We start from the raw sequence: 26008 nt of genomic DNA on the forward strand, positions 1-26008 counted from the left end.
CATGTGTTGCTGGGCTATACACTATGCGGCTGTGTTATATACTATGGGGGGTACATTTTACATTATATTCTATGAGGGGAGGCTGTGTTATATAATATGGGGGGCTACATTATATTCTATGGGGAGGTGGGCTGTATTATATTTTATTTGGGGCTACATTATATTCTACAGGGGGGCTGTATTATATTTATTATATTCTGTGGAGGGGCTACATTATACTATATAAGGGGCTGCATTTTATCCTATGAGGAGGTTGCCATATATTCTATGGAGGGGCTGCATTATATTCTATGGGGGGACTGCATTATATTCTATGGGGGGTTACATTATATTCTATACAGATATATCCAGCCCTGCATAGACTCAATATTAGATAACAAATAACAACTTTGTTGCCCTATGAAGGGGGGGGCCCGAATAATTTCTTGCATAGGGGCCCACTACAGTCGATGTCCACCCCTGCAACTAGTGTGGACGCAGCCCCACTCATGCAGCCCCTAACCAGGAGCCCCATACATGCTCCCAATACATTATATCATCATTACCACAGCATAGCACAGGCAGGAAAGATCACTGTATGACAGAGCAGCACGCGGGCATAGTCTATATTATGTCTGCAGACTGGTCCCATACAGCACATCCCTCGCTTCCGAGCACGCTCAGTGCCGCAGAATGGATCCCTGCACACGGAAGCACATGGATCCGTGTTGTCCTGGATCCGTGCTCCATGTTAATTCCAGACGTGTAGCCGCGGATCCGTGCGTCTCCCTGTGCCTGCGTGTTTTTCAGATGACACAAAACTGCAACAAGTTGCGTTTTTGTGCATCTGATAAAATATGCAGACATGCGGATCTGTGGGAAAACGGTGACAATTGGATGCACAGACCCATCCGTCACCAGTGAAAGTCAATGGAGACAAAAACGGATCAGTGCACAGCCAAAATATGCAAGTGTGAGACCAGCGTCACCCTATATAATGATTGGGGCTGGACCGAGATCTCTCCACAGGTTTTACCTAAAATCACTTTATATTACTTCCCCTACCCTTAGGGCTCAACTCACTAGCGAGAGACTCGGACAATTCTTGTGCGAGTCTCTCGCATGGAAACCTGGCGCTGCCGCCGGCACCGGGACTGGAGCGTGCGGCAGCATAGAAGTACATGTATCCGCACGCTCCGGTCCGAGTGCTGGTGGCAGTGCCAGGTTTTCATGCGTGAGAAGTGCATTTATCCACATCTCCTCCTCTCCTGACCGCTCCTCCCCCCAGATGAGTCACATTCAGGATTCACTGCTTCCAGACGCCAGAAAAAAAAAACAAAAAACGGCTCATTCTCCCTGCAGAGCCGGCTCATTTCGTTCACAGCAGGGAGCCGGCTCTTTGTATCGGATCGTTCACGAACGACACATCACAGTTGCCTCTCTTCTTTGGCGCCGCAGCAGCAGGTGAGCGGAGCGTGTGGTTCCTGATGAAAGTGTGTCCGGTGCGTGACGTCATCGTGAGCGCAGACCTGAGGCAGCGCTTTGTCTGCTGAGCGTATGCATGGGGATGGCGCAGTGTGTGGCTGAGCTGTGTGGAGTCTGCCGTGCTCAATGGTCCCCTATTGTGTGCTCACTGGTGTCCTAACCAGTCTGGCATTGACTTATGCTACTCGCCAACATCCCCTTTAAGGGGCACTTGTACCAAAAACTTAGACACACCCCTGTATAATTAGATAATTAGTGGTGCTACAGGATGCAGGACCTCCAGCCAAGAATCCCCCTAGTTGTCCTGCAGTGATTTGTAGCACAATCTCACAGCCCATGTTCAGTTTCCCTGCAGCGCCCCCAGAGGGGAAATAAGGCATTACACCGCTTTCCATTCAGTCGAAGAGATGAGGCTCCTGACCAGGGATTGTCAGGCCTGATCTCCTTTAAGGGGCATCCATATTCCATGCTGCAGTTTGTTTTGAAAAAACTCACCCTCCCCTGGTCCATTGCGGAGTCTCCATTGCTGTTCCCAGTGTAAGTTATTGTCTGGCAGTATTGATGTCACTCCAACAGCGCTTCAGCCAATCAATTCTATCAAATCGGGTAAAGCTCAGTGATTGACTACAGTGCTGTCAATGTGATGTCCTCGTTACAGACAATATCAGATGCTTGGAGCAGAATTCTAGAGTTTTCTGAAGCTGGAAATCCCCTTTGAACCTCAGGCAGCATGAATCAGAGACCCTACAACACACAGGGAGAGACTTGTCAGTCTAGGGGATCGGGGCCGAGAGAAGCCACCAGGGATCTATCTCTTGGCAGGGATGTAGCAATTGCAGAGGGTGCGACCAGTCCTGTGCAAGAGGGGACCTGCCCATGCCAGTGACTATTTCAACTGGATGTGTGTCCGAGGATACACATTCAGCTGAACTGTATTGCAGCACACAGACCCACAGAGCGGCACATACCATAGCCAGACTGTGCTCTGGCTATAGAAGAGGATGCTGAACATCGTGGAAGATGGGCCAATGAGCTGGAACATTATATCAAGAAAAGCCCAGGATGGGGGACACGTTACTGGCAGGGGCCCAGGATGGGGAAAATGAAATCAGGATGGGGGGCATTATACCAGGAAGGGGTCCAGAAATGGAGGATATTGTACAGAAAGGGGTGCAGGATTGGGGACATCATACTAGGAAGGTTGCCCAGTTTGGGAGACATTTTACCAGGAGTGGGTCAATGATGAGGGACATTATTACAGGAAAAGGCCCATAATGTTGGACATTCCTACTGGAAGGAGTCCAGGATTAGAAACATTCATACTGGAAGGGGCACAGGATGTTGGACATTATTGCAGGAAGGGGCCCAGGATGGCTACGTTAGAACAGGATGAGGGACATTATTACATTATGGAGGGTGGGGGGCAAACACACATGTCTTTAATGGATTCAGGATGCTATGAGGGCTGATACATATGAGCAACATCTAGGTGGGAGCCCCGGTCCAAATTTTGCATCATGACTCTAGTTACCCCACTGCTTTTCGGACTAGTCTCATTGTCTCTTGCTGGTATTTATAATTATGCTTCCTCTTAAACACTGCATCGTTTTAGAGTAAACCATATGTTTTCCTTCTATAGCGCCACCATACTCCTCAGTGCTTTGCAGCCATGATCATTGTACATGGCAGTAATAATGGAGCCTGTCACTAGTTTTTCCCGTCTGAGGTTTGAGGAGCATTAATCTTTCAGGCTCTTTTGACCTTTGATGAAATCAATTTACTTCTGTGACATAAAGTTATCAGAACATCAGAAGGGCCAGCTGTCGTAGCAGACCACCAAGGTGCTGGAGACCCCACTTAGTCTGGCCTAAAGGGCAAAGGCTACCAGTCATCGCTCCGCTGTCTTCTTGTAGGAGCCTTTATGGCATATACCGGCTGTGGTTGGAATAAGAAAAATCTCTTCTTTGTATCTTTCAGGGACATCGTTATTGGAATCATGGCCGCCACGTCTCAGTACGTCCTCCCCAATGACCTTCCCGTCGCTTTACTTGATTGTGAAGAGGCCTTTTCACTTCTATCAGCGGAAGAGAAGCTTTACACCCATTTTTTGTCTCGAGCGTCATTTTATGGAGGACTGATCGTTCTCTTCCAGACCTCGCCTGAATCTCCAGCCATATACATTCTGCTTAACAGGCTCTTCCGGGCGCAGGAGCCCTCTGTGCTGCATGGAGTGGCCCAGGCCCAGGGGTTGACCGATGAGGAATACCAGGTATGTGTATGTATATTTATTAAAGGGGGATTCCGGCTCCACTCTTTTCCGTGTCGGGAGGTGAGTGGGGCAGGTATTGTCTCTTATACAGGTATCTGAATGGTCATGAGCGGCTGTTCTCGTGCACCTCCCCTTACAAGTACTAGTTCATGAGATTGATATGTGCTGATTGAACACATGACCCAACAGATATCTGCAGACGTGACATTACTTACTCCATTTACCTCCATGGAAGTGAGCAGAGCCGGAATAGTCAATCGATGGCTTCTCCACCACGGAGATACGGTTTGAATAAAAGCATGGTTTAAGCACCTATATCCTGTTAAAAGGGGTTATCCCACAAACACTTATCTAACCACAGGATCGGTGAGAGTCTGACTACTGGGATCCATGTGAATTCAGTACTGTACATGTGTGACCAGAGGTCCCATACACTGTAGATATGCTTACCACTTCTCCACACATATTTATGGGACCACCATTCTTGTCCCTGCAGTGGAACCCACACTGATCATACATTTTATGCCTAACCTCTGGATCGGGGATACATTTTGTCGAGAACTATTTTAATTTTCTTTTACTGTGGACTTAAAAACTAACAGGCATGTAGCTGCTAACAGCGGCAACTACCAGCCTTTTCCATCCAGCGGCCGATACAGAGAGGTCACCGGCGATTCAGCTGCTCCATGTCAACAGACCAGCTATTCTTCTTCTGAACTGCTCTGTCGACAGGGTGTGACTGCCAACGTCATGCTGATTGAAAGCCAGCTCCCCGTAGTTAGGCAGCAGGGATCTGGCTGTCAATCAGCATGACTTCAGCAGTCACTCCCCGTCAACAGAGCAGAGCGGGAGATAAGTCACTGCTCTGTCAAAGTGGCGTCAATGAAATCCGCTGAATCCCCCGCAGGAGCTGTCTGTGATCACTCTGAGTTGGGAGAGATCGGTGCCGGGGCAGGCAGATAGGTAGCAACTACCTGGCTGTTAGTTCTTAGGTCCATGGTAAAAAAAAAATAAACAGATAATGCCTTTAATGGCAAGAGAAGAAGGAGTGACGGTGATTGGAGCTGTAGACGTTCCTTCCCTTTGTTGATTGTTGTAATGGTGAAGATGACATCTACAGCTGTGGGTTGATCATTCGTGTCTTCAGAACCTGAGCAAATAATTGCCGGAGTCTCATGATAGAATATAATATATTCTGCAGTCTCTCCAGTACAGATCTGCACACTATGTACAAATGATGTACAACACCTATATCACCATGCGCTGTAGTGACACGAGCTGTGGGGTCTATGGTGCGGTGATGGTAAGGACACATGGACATCCTGTATCTCCCCTCTTATTCTTGCAGGCCCTCCTAGTTTACACTGCTGGATTTTTTGCCAATATGGGAAACTACAAATCCTTTGGGGATACAAAGTTTGTTCCTACTGTTCCTAAGGTAAGTGCTTTCCAATGGTGAAGAGAAAGTTTCTGTATAGACGGAGTCATTGCTGACTGTTTCCTGTGCAGGAGAAGCTGGAGAAGCTGCTGCGCGCAAGTGAGGCCTTCACTGAAGACCCAGAAGGGATGGAAGCACTGTGGAAGATGGTGGAAGATGGCATGTACTCACTGGAGCCGCAGGAGAGACAGCTGGGTCTAGGGGACCATGTAAGTGGCCAGAACTAAAACATGAGTAAGGGTAACGTTATTTAGGCTAACATTTACAGGAGGAGTCATTTATGAGCGGTGCAACAGAGTTGTAACAAAACATTGCGCACATATTAAAGGGAGCACAGAATGACTATTGAGACCAAGCACTGGCGCCTAGTGTTCACATTTAAATACACCTTCCCACCTACTTGATTTCCATTTCTTTCCATACTCTTCATCGATAAAACCAGATCTGTCGCTCAAAGAAGGGAGGGTGGAGATAGATGGGAATGTGGTACTTTAACCCCTTAACGACCGCCGATACGCCTTTTAACGGCCGTAATTAAGGGTGCTAAAACCACAGCGCCGTTAATTCACGGCGCTGTGTAGAAAGTACATAGCGCCCCCCAGTGTCGGATTTTCTCCGGGGTCTCGGCTGCCAGGGGTAGCCGAGACCCCAGAGAACATGAATCGGTCGGTTTTTACCAACCCTGCTTTTGCGATCACCGTTATTAACCCTATAACGGCGACCGCAAAAAAAAAGCGATTTTACATTAAATTTCTCTTTCCTCTGATGTGATCGCACATCAGAGGAGAGAAAAATGGGGTCCCCGATTCCCCCCCCGGTACCTCTCCGTGGTCCTCCGTCCCCTCCTGGTGGTCCCGAGTCCTGCCGGTGTCCTCCGATGGGCGCCGCCATCTTGAAAATGGCAGGCGCATTCGCAGTGCGCCCACCGGGAATCTGCCGGCTCCGGCTGGCAGATTCCATTCATTATTTTGATCACTATGATAAACAATCATAGTGATCAAAATAAAAAAAAATAGTATATAACCCCCCCCTGTTTATCACCCCCTTATATAGGCAAACATAATAAGATAAAGAAAATATTTTTTTTTTCAGTTTTCCATTAGGGTTAGGGCTAGAGTTAGGGTTGGGTTAGGGTTAGAATTAGGGCGAACTAGCATTAGGGTTAGGATTAGGGTTGGGATTAGTGTTAGGGTTGGGATTAGGGTTAGGGGTGTGTTGGGGTTAGGGTTGGAGCAAGAATTTAGGGGTTTCCACTATTTACCAAGTTTGGGGGTCTAAAAATTGGGTCTAAAAAATCACTTTTGTGGAAATAAAAAATACTTTTTATTTTCACGGCTCTGCGTTTATAAACTTCTGTGAAGCGCTTGGGGGTTCAAAGTGCTCACCACACATCTAGATAAGTTCCTTAGGGGGTCTAATTTCCAAAATGGGGTCACTTGTGGGGGGTTTCCACTGTTTAGGCACAGCAGGGCTCTGCAAACGCAACATGATGCCCGCAGACCATTCCATCAAAGTCTGCATTCCAAACTGGCACTCCTTCCCTTCCGAGCTCTCCCATGCGCCCAAACAGTGGTTCCCCCCCACATATGGGGTATCAGCGTACTCAGGACAAATCGCACAACAACTGTGGGGGTATAATTTCTCCTGTTACCCTTGTAAAAATAAAAATTTGTGGGCGAAAAGATCATTTTTGTGGAAAAAAAATGGATTTTTTATTTTCACGGCTCTACGTTATAAACTTCTGTGAAGCACTTGAAGGTTCAAAGTGCTCACCACACATCTACATAAGTTCCTTAATGGGTCTAGTTTCCAAAATGGGGTCACTTGTTGGAGGTTTCCACTGCTTAGGCACATTAAGGGCTCTCCGAACGCAACATGGCATCCGATCTCAATTCCAGCCAATTCTGCCTTGAAAAAGTCAAGCGGCGCTCCATCCCTTGCGAGCTCTGCCATGTGCTGAAAAAGTGGTTTACCCACACATATGGGGTATCGGCGTATTCAGTAGAAATTGTACAACAAATTTCGTGGTTGATTTTGTCTTTTAACACTTGTGAAAATAAAAAAAATTGGTTCTGAAGTAACTTTTTTGAAAAAAAAAAGTTAAATGTTAATTTTTTCCTTCCACATTGCTTTAGTTCCTGTGAAGCACTTAAAGGGTTAATAAACTTCTTGAATGTGGTTTTGAGCACCTCGAGGGGTCTAGTTTTTAGAATGTTGCCACTTTTGGGTATTTTCTGTCATGTACACCCCTCAAAATGACTTTAAATATGATGTGGTCCCTAAAAAAATGGTTTTGTAAATTTTGTTGTAAAAATGAGAAATCGCTGGTCAACTTTTAACCCTTATAACTTCCTAACAAAAATAAATTTTGCTTCCAAAATTGTGCTGATGTAAAGTAGACATGTGGGAAATGTTATTTATTAAGAAATTTGTGTGACACATCTCTCTGATTTAAGGGCATAAAAATTTAAAGTTTTAAAATTGCAAAATTTTCGCCATATTTCCATTTTTTTCATAAATAAACACAAGACTTATCGAAGAAATTTTACCACTAACATGAAGTACAATATGTCACGAAAAAACATTCTCAGTATCAGCGGGATCCATTAAAGCGTTCCAGAGTTATAACCTCATAAAGGGACAGTGGTCAGAATTGTAAAAATTGGCCTGGTCATTAAGCTGCAAACTGACTCTGTCGCTAAGGGGTTAATGCTTGGCCATTCCAAGGGTGCACAGAGTGCCTCAGCTTGGTTTGAACAGTCATTCTGTACTGACACTCACTTTCCTCATGTGCAGGCATTGCACGACTTTATGTATCCGTGATTACATCTACTAGCCACTAACTGTCACTATATCAGTAGTCTTTATACCTAAGGTCCTGCAGTGCCTGCATATGGGGAAAGAGATATAGTGAATCACAAAAACTATACTGCATTTCTAATTGGAGGTATTTGCTAATATTATTATTACACCTACACAACATTGGGATAGGATCTTTGAGTTGGGAATATCCCTTTATGTTCCGGATATCCCCTTTAAGCGCACTGTTTTGGATTATAAATCTGAAAATACTCTACTAGTTCTATGACTGTTTCTGATTGTTGGCGCTTCTTTGCTAAAACATCACTATTTATATGATCATTTTATACTTTTGTTTTCTTATAGGGTATTAGCACTTATTTTTCTGCAAATTGCACATTGGAAGATGCCGAACTGATTCAGAAGTTCCTTGACTCAAAGGTAAATGAATCAAGTTGTTCTGCTCACTCCTCTGCTTCTGGGATTACATACCTGTCAAGATGCGCTGATTTTCCTTTTCTCGTAGAGCCTTAGTGCCTACAACACGCGACTATTCAAAACTCAGGACGACGGTGGCAGAACCAAGTATGAAGTTCGTCTGGCATCGGTCAGCAAAGAAGGTGAGCAATTAAATGGGGTGGCGAACAGGAAAGTAACGTTTACACCTGACATTGCCGTTATTTATAGGCCTTCATTTCATATCCGTAGGATCTGGGGATGCATCGTCTGATCTGTCAAAGGTCTTGGGACAATTTGAGTTTGAAGGTCACGAGATCCGAGTCACAAAGGGGGATTACTCTCCTTTACTGCTAAGAGTGAGGGAAAACCTGGAGAAAGCCAAGGTATGTCCTGTACTGAACGCTGTTTCGGACACCAGGGTGTATGTACGGTCCTTATAGCCTGCACGTAAAGGAAAATATGTAATGTGTATATTTCAGAAGTTGGGTTTTGTGGATAATTCAGAAAAGTTAATAGGTATTTGCATCTCACTAAATGATCAACGGGGTCCAACCTTTAGGACCCCCCCCATGAGCCTTTAAAATTAGGATGAGAAAGCATGTAGTGCCCCCCCCGTAGGGAGTGCAAAAGCTCCTTTGGTTGTCTCCACCACACTGCTCACGATTTCTCTTATTAGTTACCTTCGTGACCATACTTTTATTTTCTTCCATTCTTATAGGTTTACGCTTCCAATGAAAACCAAAGGAAAATGCTGGAGGAGTATGGACGCAGCTTTCAGGAAGGGTCCATCGAAGCTCACAAAGAGGGCTCCAAATACTGGGTGCAGGACAAAGGACCAATAGTGGAGAGGTCGGAAGAGACGAGGGAGGTGGGGGGAGTAAGAATATATGAGGAGCACATGTTTTAACAGTCGACCTTTCATTACAGCTACATTGGATTCATTGAAAGTTATAGAGACCCATTTGGTTCCCGTGGAGAATTTGAAGGTGAGATCCAGAGAATTATAATATAGAAACTTACATAATTTTGTTTTCACTTTTAAATGAATATTTGGGTTTAAACAAATTATCTCTTATCTAGGGGATAGGTGATAACAGATCGGTGTGGGGGACATAAAGCCCCCGTTACACACTGCGATATCGCTGTAAAGTCACCAATTTTGTGACGTAGCAGCGATATTGCTAGCGATATTGCTGCATGTGATACTTACCTCCGACCGGCTCCCCCGCTGATTATAGCTGGTCGCGCGAGAAGCTCCTGGATCATTCCTCGTCGGCCACTTCCTGCTGGGCTTCCTGTGGCGCCGACGAGCGACGCGTGGAGCCGGGCGGGAGGACGCAGGATCGCCGCGTCTGACAGGTAAGTAGCGATCTCCGTCCCCTGCGATGTCGCTGGTGAGATCTGCCTGTGTGGCAGCTCACTAGCGACCAACTAGCGATGCACCAGCGATCCTGACCGCGTCATATCGCTAGTCGGGATCGCTGGTGCATCGCTAGGTGTAGCGGTACCCTTACTCTCGCTTGTGCTCTGCTGCTCCATTCAAAGTCTTTGGCACTTGCAAAGATGGCTGAGCGTCGCCATTTGTGTCAGTCTCCCGGACTGTGGCCAGAACTAGCTGAATGGAGAAACGTGCATGGGGCGATGTATTATAAGGAGGTGTCACACTGTGAAGGTCTTCAGTAAGGGAGAGGGGACCCAAACTGTACTTATCATGCTCCTGTTAAACCCTAATCCCCTCCCCCACCCCATGAGGCATGGGACATAAAAGTAAGGTAAACAAGACACAAATACACAACAGGGATAACAGAATACCTCTATCATACAAAAGCACTAACCAACAATAGGATAGGGACAGGGAAGAATAAAACGAAAGGGAAAATGGAATAGGAGATAAACACACACGAGCTACAAATCACTACTACTGCAAGTCCACTCCAACCACTTAGCTTTAGCACTCAGCACAGGAAGACAAATCTTTTACCAGCAGGGACTAACTGCTCAGACCCTGTATAGTTAGAGGGAGTAAATGATAAGCAGTTACAGCTGACAACAACCAGGCTGTATGGTCTCAGCCAGCATGGAAAGTGCTGAAGGAAACCAAATCCATTTAAAATAGAATATGATTCACACCATCGCAAAAGAAGTCCTGTGAGTCATTATCCGACGTGAATGTCTAACTCCAGGTCTTCTAGGGGCTCGTGATAGGAGGGCAGAAGAGAATAATGACATTTCTGTGGTTTGTTGAAACTTTATACTGTGTGACTATCTTGCTTAATTCTCTTGTAACTAGCTGTTCTTTCTGTTTTTCAGGCTTTGTGGCTGTGGTTAACAAGCTAGTGAGTGCTCGCTTTGCTCAGCTGGTCGCTGCAGCAGAACGGCTCGTTGCATCGCTTCCATGGCCGTCTACGTATGAGAAGGACACTTTCCTCCGGCCCGACTTCACCTCATTGGACGTAGTCACATTTAGTGGAAGTGGCATCCCTGCTGGCATCAACATCCCAAACTGTAAGGTTACACAGGTTTACTTGCCTATTAGTATGTGATTTTGAGTTCTTGGCACCTGCTGAATAAGACCCGTTCTGCCTTTATTTCATCTTTCATTGTGGGTTTCTTGATCCTGACTGCAATGTTTGCATATGGCTTTGAGGCTGTTAGTTCAGGTCATAAGACCAGATTTTGGTCTATAACATGGACTGTTTGGGTACAATCGTGTGAATCTAGTCGCAATCTGATTCAGAACTACATGCCGATGATGCATAGTTTTGTAAAATCATAGCATAATAGGACCTGATAATAAAACCGGCTCGTTGTTGAACCGTTACAGTGCAGCCCTGTCCTGCCATGTGTGTAGTAGCATACTTGTGGCTACATGCTGACTAGACGTTGGCCACATGCCGACTGGACGTCGGCCACATGCTGACTATACGTGCTTGTCCGCTCTCCCAACAGAGGTGCACTGAGAAAAGGATGCGCACATCTAGTCTGAATGTAAGTGGAAATCTGTAAATTGCATACTTGCGCTCCTCACCGGCCATACTGGAGAACCCTGATAGTGAGCGCCGCACAATGTCAGGTTTCAGACTTTCATCCCAAGCCTGGACAACCCCTTTAACATTTAAACAATCCACACACTCCTGTTTATGCAGGAATCTGCTGAACTGTATACTGATTGGCTTCATCTGACCAACGTTCCCAAATTAATGAATGGGATTTAGTAGAGTCTGTCACATTTTATATAAAAATAGTACATATCTTGCAAAGTGTAAATGTACGAGCACACGTGTACATGAAAAATTCTCACACGTCCATGAAACATGGCCCACGCTTGGATCAAAATACCTGTCATAACTGGACGTATAGGAGACAGTTAGCTCAGGTCAGAAGTGGTAGGGACAAGTATTACGATCCAAGTGCAGTGAACATATGAAACCAGCTTGGAGTCTGTTTAGATGGGCCGATGATCATGGAAAGAGCTTTAGAAGGAATGCTTGTTTCCAAATATCTGCCTCTTTAAACAGACCAGCGATGATTACTAAACCAGCTTAACGATCATCATCGGCAGCACATCCTCCTGCGTAAACAGAACACGTGCTGCCGAGAATATGATATGCTTTGTTCACAGAGCTATCTTAGTAATGATTGTTTTACCCTTCGCCACGACAGCACCCACTGGAGTTATCAGATCCTCCCCATTTGGAACAGGAAAGATAAAAGGGGGGTCCGCCTTTCCTCCTCAGTTTTGGTTTCCTGTTCCAAATGGGAACCTCAGGATATCCTTCAGGAAACATACCTGGGCCAGATGCACGCCGCCTGTGCGGTCTCAGTGGGAACGGCAAGGGCTGCGGTCCAGAGGCAGCGTCGGGGGGAGACTCCGTTAGACGGCTCCCCCCTCGTCTGATGGATGGAGGGTGATGACCGGGTCCAGGGAGGGCCGCCTGGTCTCACCCAGGAGCGCGCCGGGTGGCACCAGACGCGCAGGCCGCCGCTGCTAGGAGCGGTGAGTGCGCCAGTGTCGCGAAGAGAAAAAAAAAGTGAAGGAATCAGCGGTGGCGTGGGGAAGCGCAAGCCGCATGGAGAAGCGGTGGCGCGGTAGCCGGCCGGCACAGAGGCTCCTGACCCCCGGAAGTAATGATTGAACTTCTGGGGCAGGATGGCTGAGAGCGCGACGGCGCATGTGCGGCAACCCTGGGAGGAAGAGCGACTTCCGGGGGCAGACAAAAAAATAACAGAGGCAATCTATTTAAACAAGCGCCGCAGCTGAGTGGCGGTGAGCCATGTCGTCCTCAACAGAAGCGCACGCTCCAGCAGGAGACTCTGCGGGGGGCAGCTCCTCCAGGGACCGCAACACCAGGACAGACACCGCCCGCAGGAATGAGGTGGGAGAGTCAAGACATAGGACGGGATCTCAGCCATCCGATCCGGTAATATAAAGCTTCACTGGGTGAGTGTGCAATGTATATACTCAACCTACTAAGGTGACCTCTACCCCCCCTCTCCTTTTGCCATGTCTCCCCTCTTCAGGCGAAGAAAAAATAAAAATCTAAGCATAAGGAATGTGCGTTATGCGCTGAACCTCTCCCTGACTCCTACCCCAAAAAGCTCTGTAAGCAGTGCACCGGAGAGACTAGGCAAGTCTCGGCAGTGTCATCAAAGGACATTCGAGCCATAATTAGGGAGGAAATACAGGCTATTACCCACGCCAGTACTCCCTCAGAGCCTAGGAGCAAAAAACAGGTGACCCTCAGTGTCAGAGGAAGAACAGGGGTTAATCTCCGACTCCTCACTCACATCCTCGTCATCATCATCAGTCATGGAGGGACGGTCATGTTTTCCCCTGGATAGTGTGGATAGCCTGGTCAAATCCGTGAGGAACACTGGGGTGTGAGGAAGCGAGGGGTGCCCAAACCGCACAAGAAATAATGTTTGCGGGGTTGGCGGAAAAGAAAAGGAGAGCGTTCCCAGTAATACCGGCGGTTAAGGCCCTAATAAAGAGAGTCATCATTGAAAAGATCTTGGGAGTCTACTATGGGGATTTTTAAGCCAGCAGTAGCCAGCACGTGCACCGCTAGATCTATGCTCGTATGGTTGGACCAATTGGATCAACAAATCAAGCAGAAAGTGTCGAGAGAAAAACTAAGGGCCGCTATTCCATTAATCAGAGGGGCAGCAACCTTCATGGCCGATGCATCGGCAGACACTCTGAGGCTGGCAGCGAGATCGGCGGCTCTCGTGAACAACGCCAGGCGGGCAATGTGGATGAAGAGCTGGAAGGAGGATGCGCAATCGAAATCTAAGATTTGCGCAACCCCGTGCTAGGGTGAGTTTCTCTTTGGGAAATCCCTAGATGACATACTCGCCAAAGGAAAGGAAGAAGGCCTTCCCTGATTCTTCTATCCCTTTCTATAGGAGAACCTTTAAGAGGCGACCGTTTGGAAGAAGGAGACAAGCGGATAGATCAAATAGATGGGCCGCGAAGGAGGAAAAGCAAAAGGGTAGCATGTTCAGGGGTTCAACATTCCGGAAGGAAAATAAATATTGAAAAATCAGACCCACCAGTAGGGGGTAGATTAAATTTTTTTTATTCAAAATGGGAACAAATTACTTCAAGCCCAGGGATTCTAAGTATAATTAAAGAGGGAATGAAAATAGAATTCCTTCAAATCCCTTATGATTTTTTTTATCGTAACCCGCCTTAACTCGATGGTTCAACAAAGGGCCCTCGAAGAAGAAATTCGGAGCCTACTATCCAAGGGGGTTTTAGTAGAGGTCCCAGAGAGACAGGAAAGTAGAGGTTTCTACTCTCCTTTATTTTTAATCTCCAAACCAGATGGTACGTTTAGGACAATTATAAATTTAAGGAAGCTTAATACGTTTATAAAAAGTTATAAGTTTAAGATGGAATCAATCAGATCCACCATAAAGCTTCTCTTTCCAAACTGTGTAATGGCAGGGATTGATTTAAAGGATGCTTACTATCATCTTCCCATTCATAATAGATACCAAAAATACCTAAGGGTCGCAGTGGTGTTCCAAGGCAGGATCCGTCATTTTCAATACACAGCCATGCCTTTCGGCCACTCTACAGCGCCAAGAATCTTCACCAAGGTGATGGCAGAGGTGATGGCCTATCTTCGTCAAAAAGACACTCTAATCGTACCTTACCTAGATGACTTCCTAATTATCGGGAACTCGGTCACCCAATGTACTAGACATGTGGCTGACGCGATCTCATCTTTGCAGGATGTAGGCTGGATCATCAATGTACAGAAGTCCAGACTCGTTCCGCATTCCCTCCAGATGTTCTTAGGGTTCCAGTTAGACTCCACAACCCAGAGATGTCTACTTCCTCAGGTAAAGATTGCACTCATAAAAGAGAAAGTGGAGGCAGCCATAAGTAGACCACGCATGTCTCTGAGAGGGGCAATGTCGCTATTGGGGTCGCTAGATTCTTGTGCCTCGGCAGTCCAATGGGCCGATTATCATGTCTGCACACTTCAGAATCAGATCCTCCAAGAGGACAGGCGACATGGTGGTCACCTCGAGAGCAAGATAACCTTATCACAGCAGGTCTTGACTTCTCTAGAATGGTGGCTAGATGATGACCATCTATCCTCGGAAGTCCCATGGGTTATAGTACCATCTTGTATCCTAACCACTGATGCTAGCCCCCACGGCTGGGGAGCCCATATGGGGAATAGCTTTTGTCAAGGAAGGTGGAATAGAGAGGAATGGGACTACTCGTGTAACTTAAAAGAGCTGACAGGAGTATTTTATGCTCTACACCATTTTCTTCCACAGCTCCAACAGAAACATGTCATGATCTTGTCGGACAACACCACTACAGTGGCCTACATAAACAGACAGGGAGGTACACGATCACAGACTCTGATGTCTTCTGCGGCAAGGAACTTAAACTTCGCCGAAAGTTATTTGTTGTCCCTCTTGGCTCTTCATAACAGGGGAGAGAACAACCGAGAGGCAGACTTCTTAAGCTGACACACACTTCGGCAAGGGGAGTGGTGCCTCAATTGCCGAGTCTTCAAGGACATAGTAGCTTTATGGGGGCAACCTCAGGTGGACCTCTTTGCCACGAAAGAGAACAGACAGATAAAGATGTTTGCTTCCTTGTCTCCGTCAGATCACCCAGACATACTGGATGCCCTCCAGGCCTCATGGAAGTTCAACCTGGCATATGCCTTTCCTACGATGATTCTCCTGCCACAGGTTATTCGGAAGATCAGAGAGGAAAAGGCGAGAGTAATCTTGATAGCACCATTCTGGCCCAAGAGACCGTGGTTCTCATGGCTACGAATTATGTCAGTGACAGATCCTTGGGTCCTCCCTTCGATTCCCAACCTACTCTCCCAAGGCCATTTTTTCCACCCCCAAGTGGACAGCTTACACTTGACGGCGTGGAATTTGAAAGGCAGCTACTAAGATCAAGAGGCTTTTCTGAAACACTAATTGCTACGCTCCTACAGAGCAGGAAGCAGTCCACTACCCAGATTTATACAAGGATATGGAAGAAATTCCTACAGTTTCATACAGCACCTCATACTACAGAAGTCCCGATAGTTCCTATCTTAGAATTTCTACAGAGAGGGAAGGACTTGGGCCTGGCAGTAAACACACTGAAAGTCCAGGTGTCCGCATTAGGGGCACTGTACGGCCATAATATAGCAGGAAATAAGTGGATATCACGATTCATTACAGCTTGCGAACGGATAACTCCAGTTCATATACCTGCAATCCCCGCGTGGGACTTAAATCTGGTCTTAGACGCCCTGACGGAAGAACCCTTTGAGCCAATAGACACAATATCCCTCAAATACTTGTCACTCAAGATGGCCCTCTTAGTAGCACTGACATCTGCTAGGAGAGTGGGTGATATCCAGGCCCTATCCATAGACCCACCCTTTTTTCAGGTATACCAAGATAGGTTGATATTAAAGCCAGACTCCTCATACCTGCCTAAGGTATCAACAAAATTCCATAGATCTCAAGAGATACTTCTCCCATCCTTCTTTGAAAATCCCTCCACTCCAGAGGAGCGGAAATTCCACACTTTGGACGTTAAAAAACTGTCCTAAAATATATTGAGAGGTCCAGGAGCTGGAGGCAGTGTAGGGCTCTGTTCGTATCTTTTCAGGGCTGTAAAAAAGGGTACGGAGTCACGAAGAGCACCATTTCCCGATGGATCAGAGATGCCATTCGCTTAGCTTACTCCGCAAAAAATGAAGAACCTCCGGAGAGCATCAGAGCACATTCCACTAGAGCAATGGCAACCTCCTGGACCGAGAGGGGAGACATTCCAATTGAAACCATATGTAAGGCGGCAATTTGGTCATCTCCTTCTACCTTCTATAACCACTATAGACTTGACCTTTCATCAACTTCTGACCCTAAGCTTTGGCAGGACTGTCCTTGGCACGATGGTCCCACCCAGGTGATGGTCTCTGGAATCTCTCCAGTGGGTGCTGTTGTAGCAAAGGGTAAGAAGCCGGATTACTTATCGGTAATGCTCTTTTAATGAGTCCACGACAGCACCCACTCACTTCCCTCCCTGCTAAAGATATCAATAATAAAGTATATCTACTAAAGATGAATAAGTAAAATTTAAAGACATTGCCTAATCCTTGGCGGTCCTCCTGGTACTCTGAAATGCAAAACTGAGGAGGAAAGGCGGACCACCCCTTTTATCTTTCCTGTAGGGTTTCCTGTTCCAAATGGGGCGGATCCGATACCTCCAGTGGGTGCTGTCGTGGACTCATTAAAAGAGCATTACCGGTAAGTAATCCGGCTTTTCGTGTGCAAAGAATTTATGGACATCTATGGTTTGGTATCTTTGCCTGTGTGGATTGGATGGGTTATTACCGACATCTGGTGAGAATTTCATGTCAGTAGCACCTTTAGAAATATATTTACTTAGAAAACTGGTGATGTGTTCATTACTTATTTCACCCGCTGTATGTCTGGCTTCAGTGGAGGAATGGACCAATCTGCTTGTGTGTTTAGGATGGAGGATTAGTTTGGGAAAAAATACGCCAGTGATATAATAGGGTTAATAGTGCATTGACCTTTAATTCTAGGTGATATAAAATGCACTCTGTGTCTGTATTTCCGCAGATGATGACATCAGACAGAGCATTGGATTTAAGAATGTCTCTTTGGGGAATGTTTTATCGGTCGGATATGCGACGGAGCGCGATAAGCTGACCTTCTTATCCGAAGAAGACAAGGTACAGTATATACCGTATACAGAGACTGATGACTGCAGTAATGAATACCTGAGAAGTGCACCCATGCTGTGTAAGCAGCGGTCATGTATTCGGGATATTGTCTGTGCACGTTCACACTCGCATCCTTGCCCGACACGCTTTACTAGCTTTTCGAGAAGAGAGGCCCATTGTCCGGCAAAGTAACAAATGGATAAGAGAAGAGAACAAGATTCTTGCACCAAGATGTTGTACATGGGCTGGTAAATGTAATATTAAGTCCACAGGATGATGAACCTTTAGGGTGATGAAGGGAACTTGCTCTCATAGCAAGTTATGTCCCCAGATTTCACAATATAAGCTGCATTTATTATCAAACACATATTAGACCATCAAAAATCCATGCAGGATTGGTTGTGCAATCCATTGTGAAAGTTTCACTGCCAAATATTAAAATGGCCTCCTAAAATGTTCATATTTAATATTTGGATTATACAGGGATTCTAATGTGGATTTTGACAGTAAGTACACCAGGTACTTCAGGTCTAAAAAAATTTATTTAATAATTGTATTTTGGTGACAGATCTGCTTTAAAGCGTGCTCGGATGCTAACAGAGTGTCTTCGGCATATTTGAAACATGATTGAGTCCTCGCAGCTGTTAGCCCCTACACATACAGGGATTGCGTGTTTTTTTTTAGACAATCCATGCATGTGTTGCAGCTGTCGAACAGTCGGGAGAAATTCAGCCAAAGGGACTCGAACATATTTTTCGAGCACACCGAAATCACTTGGTTAGCACCCGAGCATGCTCAGATAACACCTTATCCCAGCACGTTCGCTCATCAATAGTTACATTCCATGGGAAAAAAGTCTGCTATCTCTCTAGTACCACTTACAACAGGGAGCTACCTTTTATAAGTCAGTGTTAAACTTCTTAACAAGCCTTGGAATATGGGAATTTCAGTTAAAAAGAACTTTAATCATTAACCCGTTCATGACCGGAGCTTTTATTCGTTTTTGCGTTTTTGTTTTTCGCTCCCCTTCCTCCCAGAGCCATAACTGTTTTATTTTTCCGTCAATATGGCCGTGTGAATGCTTGTTTTTTGCGTGACGAGTTGTACTTTTGAACGACACCATTGGTTTTACCATGTTGTGTACTAGAAAAGTGCGGAGATTTAAACTTTATTTTTTTTCTAGTTTTTTTTTTTATATATTTTTAAAACAATTTTTCTTTAACTTTTGGCATGCTTCAATAGCCTCCATGGGAGGCTAGAAACTGCCATAGCTCGATCAGCTCTGCTGCGTAGAGGCGGTGCTCAGATCGCCTCTGTGTAGCAGAATTACAGACTTGCTATGAGCGCCGACCACCGGGTGGCGCTTATAGCAATCCGGCTTCAACAACCATAGAGGTCTCAAGGAGACTTCTGGTTGTTATGCCGACACACCGGTGACCCGCGGTCACATGACACTGGTCACCGGTGAGCGTATTTCCGGCCCGATAGCCGGAAGTGCTTGTTAAATGCTGCTGTCAGAGTTTGACAGCGGCATTTAACTAGTTAATAGCCATGGGCGGATCGCAATTCCGCCTGCGGCTATTGCGGGCTCATTCAAAACAGCTGACATGTCCCAGCTTTGAGGTGGGCTCACTGCCGGAGCCCACATCAAAGAGGGGGATGCTGCCATGAGACGTACTATACCGTCCGATGGCAGTAAAGCGTTAAAAGGGCTCTTCTGAAAATCGCAAGTGGTCTTTTATCCGTTGGATTTGGGAAAAATTGATACCGCTGGGAGTATGAATGGATGGGACCCTCAGCGATCCCAAGAATGGGACTTTGAAGAACCTCATCTTGAATGGACCAGAGAGACACAAAGCTCAACCTTCGTTCCATTCATTGTCTGTGAGTCTGCTAGAGAAAGCTGATTGCTGCGCGCCACAATTTCCAGCAGTCCCACAGACAATGAATAGATCAAAGTGCTAGCATGAGCTCCTCTTGTCTGGTCAAGAGAAGACTTTGTATCGCCAGGTTCTAGAACCCCCATTCCCTGGATGACAGGGGGTCCCAAAGATCAGACCCTCAGCGATTAACACGATATTGAGTGAACAAGTTGTGATATATGAAGTCTTTGTGCTGCCATGAACACGACCATTATAGCAGCTGTTCCCATCCTTTAGGACGTCTTTATAAAGTACCGAGGCCCATCTTTTGAAGTTCAGGTCGGCCTGCATGAGTTATTAGGACACGGCAGTGGAAAGCTTTTTGTGCAGGTAACCTATATTTTCTCATTATGTGCAATGCTGTCCAGTTACAACATATGAACAAGCTGTTACTTGTTGTTGTTGCACCGGTCTTTCTTCCTGTTTTCTAGGATGACAAAGGAACATTCAATTTTGACAAAGAAAATATTATCAACCCAGAGACTGGGGAGCAAGTAAGTGAGACATTAGTTAGCCTGGTGCCCGAATAGGAAGAGTGAAGTAAGTCGCTGCCAAGTCTTTGATGAACAAAACTATTGGGTGTTGACATTCAATAAGCAGGATCCTACCCTTTTCACTTTATTTTGGAAGGGAGTGTAAACTAGGAATAGAATAAAAAAATTTTTTAAAGGAAAGGGTCCATCTCATCACGGGCAGAAACGGTGCCAGTCCGGACAGACAGACTCCAACTGTAAAGGAGTCCATCGCTTTCACGGGAAGCACAGTGTACCATGTTACCCATTTGGTGAAAAATGAATAAAGTTGCAACTGAGTATCCAAGACAAGTGTGACCCCAGCTCCCGAAATCTGCAGGTTCAGCTGACCTTACGATAATTTGTATGGGTGAGCTATTGGTTGTCAGGGACGGCCTATAGTTTCTGTATTTGTTGTATTCATGCTCGCAAATTCACTTGGTGTGTGTTCCAAAGACATACTGATAGGTAATTTACATTGTGAGCCCCATCGGTGACAGCAATGATGATGTATGTAAAGTGCTGCGGAATATGTTAGCGCTATATAAAAAATAAAGATTATTCTTACTGCCAGGTGAGAAGTTGGTATAAGCCTGGTGAAACTTGGGACAGTAAATTCTCTACCATCGCCTCTTCCTACGAGGAGTGCAGAGCTGAGTGTGTCGGGCTCTATCTATGCGTCAGTGAGGAGGTGTTACGGTAAGAAGCATCATCGTGATATTCTAAATGTTGTGCTATCAGACAAGTGTGCGTTTTTATCCCCCACTTCCATGGAGAAGGGGCTGGAGACTGAATCAGATTGGCTGTGACTTTTTTTTTCAAATTTTTGCTTTTTTGTTATTATACATTCCTTTTTTTTTCTTTCATTTTCACCTTGCTTTCATTTCTCTGCTATTCTTTCTCTTTCTCCTTTATCTTTCCTTTCCCTTTGTCTTTACTTTTCTTTTTTTCTATGCTTTTCTTTCCCTTCTTCTTTGCTTTCTCTTTCCTTTCACTTTGCTTTCCTATATGCTTTCGCTTTCCCTTTCTCTCTGCTTTCGGTTTGCTTTCCTTTCACTTTTCTTTCCCGTTTGCTTTTCTTTTGCTTTCCTTTCATTTGGGTTTGCTTTTCTTTCCCGTTTTCTTTGTCAATTCTTTCTTCGGATTTCACTGCGATTTCACACCTATCCATTATGAGGTGCAAAACCGCAGCCTAATCCGCAGATAAACCACAGGACTTTTGTCCTGCGGATTTACCTGCGGATTTTTCATCAAAATCCACACAACCTAAAAACTACTTGTGCACTTACCCTTGAAGTCCTAGATCTCTATTGATGATTCTGCTCCTAGGCCTTGTGCATGATAAAATGAACCCCAACAAATAAAAATCTGTCAGTCCGGCATCTGCCTAATCTGATCATATTTCAATTACTTCTTTCTACAGGATTTTTGGCCATGAATCTCAGGAAGCACAAGATGTTTTGTATGTGAATTGGCTGAACATGGTCCGAGCTGGATTGTTGGGACTGGAGTACTATACACCAGAGACTGGCAAATGGAGACAGGTGTGTTTTTTTTTTTTTCTTTTATGGCTGTTTTAAAGGGGTTGTCCTCCTTTAGTTAATTACTGAAGTGCATGTAGGTGGGGCTAAAAATCATTTTACCATTGTGTTGTATAAGAAGTTTTGCACCACTTTTCTCTTAGTTTCTCTGTTGTTTGATGTGGTCTGTGGTCATAAGTAATCTGAGAGGAGTTACAAACTCTCTGTGTCAGACCATCATAGCGGGCTGACTTACAGATTCTCAGTTAACTCATTTTGCAGCCAGCAACACAAAGGATATAGAAGACAAACTGTTCAACATTTTTAATGAAAGCTAATTGCAAAAAAAGATAGCTAGCTACAATTACATGCATTTAAGTAAAAAAAAAAAGCCTCAAAGGTTGACAACCCCTTTTAGGCTTCGTGTACGACACTGTTTTGGTTCTGACATACGACAAATTCCACCGGTGATTGACAGACCTCATTGCCTTACGTTTTCCACCTGCTTTCATCGTGCTGCAGCACTATTTTTTATTTCTTTTGATCAGATCTCTGGTTCTCATCCACAGGCTCATATGCAAGCTCGCTTTGTCATTCTCCGTGTGCTCCTGGAAGCCGGGGAGAATTTTGTCACCGTCGCACAAAAAACAGGAGCGGACGGCCGTCCTGATGCACAAGTATCACTAGACAGAAGCAAGATCATGAGCGTGGGCCGACCGGCCATCCAGCGATTCCTGCAGAAATTGCAGGTCTGTATCCTGAGAAGTAAATGGGTCGCAGAGGATCTGGGTCGCCTTTTCTCCATGCTGTCTATTCATGAAGTCACTGCTTCTCTATCTCTTTATTCCTTTGTTGTTTTTTTTTTGTTTTTTTCTTTTTTGTTGCTTATTGCTGTTCTTATCCTTCCCCCATTTTTTCAGGTATATAAATCTACAGCAGATGTAGACCGGGCTCGGGACATGTATGATGGATACTCTAAAGTTACAGAAGAAGAGCACAAGTTTCTCACCCTGCGTGACATCGTAATACTGAGAAAGGAGGAGCGCAAATTGTTTGTACAGATCAACACTCGGATTACAGGTGAGCACAACGACACATTTAGGTCTAGGGAAGTCCATTCACCTGTCTGACATCTGTATTCACCTTTATGTGGATATCTCATGCTCTGTATAAAAGTCAAAAGGGAAAAGATGTACTTACATATTGTCAGCTCTATACAGTAGCTTAGCTGTTTACCAGAAGTGGAAAACTTTTTGCTACCATTTAGTTTTGTTAGGTTATGTACATGTGTCGTGGCCAAAAGTTTTCCAATTGACGCAAACTTTGCTGCCTCGGTGTTTTTAGATCCTTTTTGGCAGATCTTTCATAAGTTTTGAAACTTTTATTGACAAATACTAAATAGTTATACTGTAGCGCTAGTCTGACAAGGGTCTTAGCAGCTGAATAAAGACAATAGCCACCTACTTGTCATAAATCATTCAAATAAAAACAAATATCCAGCTCTGGCAAAAATTAAGAAACCACTGCACAGTTTTATAAAAATCGGCTTCTCTACATGTCTGACAGCCATTCCATTCCAGTGTCAGACAGGGTCTATCACAGTGATCAAAATGAACCAATAGGAAGATTTTTCTATTGTTGCCGGGGGTCGGCCGGCAGATCTCGTTTGGTGCACTGCGCATGCACCCACCATTATCTCCCGGAAGAAGACACCGGCGCCCCAGGGGACTTCACGGGGGAAAGCAGGGACACCAGAGGATCCGGGGGGGGTGGGGGATTGAGGGACCCTATTTCTCTTTCCTCTGATGTTCGATCACATCAGAGGAGGAGGTAAATTAAATGGAAAATCAGACTTTTTTTTTGCGGTCGCCGTTATATCGTTAATAATGACGATCGCAACACTGGGGTCGGTAAAAACTGACTTGAATCATGTTCTCTGGGGTCTCGGCTACCCTCCGCTAGCTGAGTCCCCAGAGAAATTCCGACTCTGGGGGGTTCTATACACTTATTTCGCAGCGCCTTTAAAATGTGGCGCTGAGGCATAAGTACCCTTAACTGCCGCCATTAAAAGGCGTACCGGCGGTCTTTAAGGGGGGTTAAACAATATGTCATTTTTTGACACATTTGCATCTAATGTCAAAAGTTAAGTCTCCAGTGTCTGTAATAAAGTTGTGCTCCATTCCCTAAGAATGTGTTTTCCCCTCTTCTTGCAGGGGATGATGTGGAAGTTTTGCGCTATGACAGCAGTCCTTCTGGGCTGATACTGTCCGTCCTGCAGAGATTTTACAATGATGAAGAGGAACTAGAGAAGGAAATGCTGGAGCTGAGCTGTGCAGATGCCTCCTTCTGGGATAAACAGTGCAGCAGATGAATTGTGAGAAAAGCAGGCGACGTCCTGCAGGACTGTGCTGTGAAAGGGTCTGGGGAGCAATACTCTGCACACTCACAGCATAGAATGGGGGCAGTGTGCAGTCTGGATGTGCCGGCGCCATGAAGAGGATTATTATCTACATTTGGAGAATCGGGGACCCTAGGCAGCGCGGGGCGCAGTGCAGCGTCACTAATAATCACTCTCAATGGAGCAGCCCTCAAAGAGCAGGAGTGAACTCGGAGAAGTAAAAATAAAACATGATTTTATAAAACTCGATGTGTGTCATGTGTATTATATTATACAGTGATCAGCCATATCATTAAAAACCTTCTGCCTGATATCATGTAGGCTCCTATCGAGGCCTGGTCTCATCAAGATCTCTGGTAGCGTCCTGTGGATCCTATAACCCTTTTCCACCACAACCAATTTTCCTTTTTATGCATTTCTTACTCTTTTTCCAAGAGCAAAAACTTTTTCTTTCTCTTCTTTCTCTTTCTTTTTCTCTTTCTATATTTCTTTTTCTCTTTCACTCTCTCGCTTTCTCTTTTTCTCTCTTCTTTCTCTATTTCTCTTTTTCACTCTTTCACTCTACGTTTCTTTCTCTATTCCTTCATTTTTCTTCATTCTCTCTCTCCCCTTTTACAGACGTAGTGATGCTTAATATGATTGTTCTGTTTTATGTTGGAAAAGGAATGATTTGACCTCTTAGGTTTTTTCCATTTTTTTTTTTCTCACTTATGATTGGTTACTTTAGCATATTTTTTTATGTATCCTTACAGGGGTTGTCCAGTGAAAACAGGTTACCGCAGATCTATATACTTAAAGATCACGGGGATCTTCACTGGAAGAACAGTAGTGATGAGCGCAAGTGCTCTTTACTCGAGTTTGCCCTGGGTGCTCGGGTATTGCGAGTGCTTGAGTGACATGTTCAAGTCCCTGCGGCTACATGTTTCAGAGCTGGCACACAGCCACAAAACATGCGGGGATATCTTATGTATGTCAGGCAATCGCCCGCTTGTTTTGTGCCTGTGTAACAGGTGTGGGGACTCGGACATGTCACTCGAACACCCACGACACTCCGTGCGTACCCGAGCACCCTAGGCAGACTCCAATAAGGAGCACTTGCGTTGATCACTAGAGAACACAGCACTTTTATCTCCATTAGTGTGGAGCTCCATTGTCCTGAAACGTTGCGGTATTTCAGAGGAAAAGTAATTTAAAAATGTAACCGGGGGAGATGGTTATGCATCTGTGCTAATTAATCCATTCTGCACCCCCCTCTCCCATGACTGACAGGTCTCTTCTAGGTGTGAGACCTGTAACTAGGGGAGAGGGGCAGGGAGAAGCCACTGGAGATCTGTCTTTGACTAGTCAGCAGAGACGCTCTTTACCCAGATGGATTTTCTAAGTATGTTTTCTCTAAAATGCTGCGTAGTTTCAGAGTAATCACCGCTGCAATTGCGAAATCAGTGTCAGATACCTACTCCCTGTGGATTCCTGTTCCGTTTCTTGTTCTGTTTCCCTTTAACCACAATTGTAAATCTTTCTCTAGCTGACGACCGTCTTACCCGGCTCATAACGAGCCGATTCCACCTGTTGGATCAGGTGTCAGGATGGCCGAGCGGTCTAAGGCGCCAGACTCAAGATACCATCTTCCCCTATGTGGGTGTTCTGGTCTCCGAATGGAGGCGTGGGTTCAAATCCCACTTCTGACACATCTTTTTTTTTTTTCCTTTAAATGATTTAGAATTAAAATTAAAAAAGCGTTTATAGCGGCAACATGAATGTTTACCTCCTTTTTAATATTTTTATCTTTTTCGCACACTTGGGTATAACTTTAAGCCATGTTGTAATAATTTGGAATGCAGGAAAACCCGGTCACAGAGGAGCGCAAAGGACGAGGAGAAGGAGAGTAGTTAAAAGCTTTCTTTTATTAGATTCCTCTACGAGTTTCAATGGATAACATCCGTCTTCATCAGGTGGCATATACAGGAAGTGGGGGAAAGGGAGTATATAAAGGGCCA

The 26008-nt window shown here is 45.3% G+C and overlaps 1 protein-coding gene and 1 non-coding gene across 4 annotated transcripts; both read left to right on the forward strand.

Moving 5' to 3' along the window:
- Positions 1-1251: 1251 nt before the first annotated feature.
- Positions 1252-24258, forward strand: LOC141076017 (dipeptidyl peptidase 3-like). 3 transcript variants are annotated; one of them, XM_073563263.1, is made up of 18 exons: positions 1252-1443; positions 3442-3733; positions 5082-5171; positions 5243-5380; positions 8337-8411; positions 8497-8590; positions 8679-8812; positions 9148-9278; positions 9357-9415; positions 10740-10934; positions 17556-17668; positions 19819-19911; positions 20013-20075; positions 20668-20792; positions 21517-21637; positions 22183-22362; positions 22534-22693; positions 23827-24258. In XM_073563263.1, the coding sequence occupies exons 1-18, from the start codon at positions 1268-1270 to the stop codon at positions 23982-23984; spliced, it is 2397 nt and encodes a 798-aa protein (XP_073419364.1). In that variant the 5' UTR covers positions 1252-1267; the 3' UTR covers positions 23985-24258. The 3 variants fall into 3 exon arrangements, with proteins under 3 accessions (XP_073419364.1, XP_073419366.1, XP_073419365.1); XM_073563265.1 differs by lacking the exon at positions 1252-1443 and adding an exon at positions 1459-1481; XM_073563264.1 differs by lacking the exon at positions 1252-1443 and adding an exon at positions 1565-2001.
- Positions 24259-25591: 1333 nt separating this feature from the next.
- Positions 25592-25699, forward strand: TRNAL-CAA (transfer RNA leucine (anticodon CAA)). Its single transcript has 2 exons — positions 25592-25629; positions 25654-25699. It is a non-coding gene; the product is annotated as a tRNA-Leu (tRNA).
- Positions 25700-26008: the final 309 nt, after the last annotated feature.

The sequence above is a fragment of the Dendrobates tinctorius genome, unplaced genomic scaffold (genome assembly GCF_039654945.1).
Source record: "Dendrobates tinctorius isolate UK_male_01 unplaced genomic scaffold, ASM3965494v1 ptg000384l, whole genome shotgun sequence".
NCBI lineage: Eukaryota > Metazoa > Chordata > Amphibia > Anura > Dendrobatidae > Dendrobates > Dendrobates tinctorius.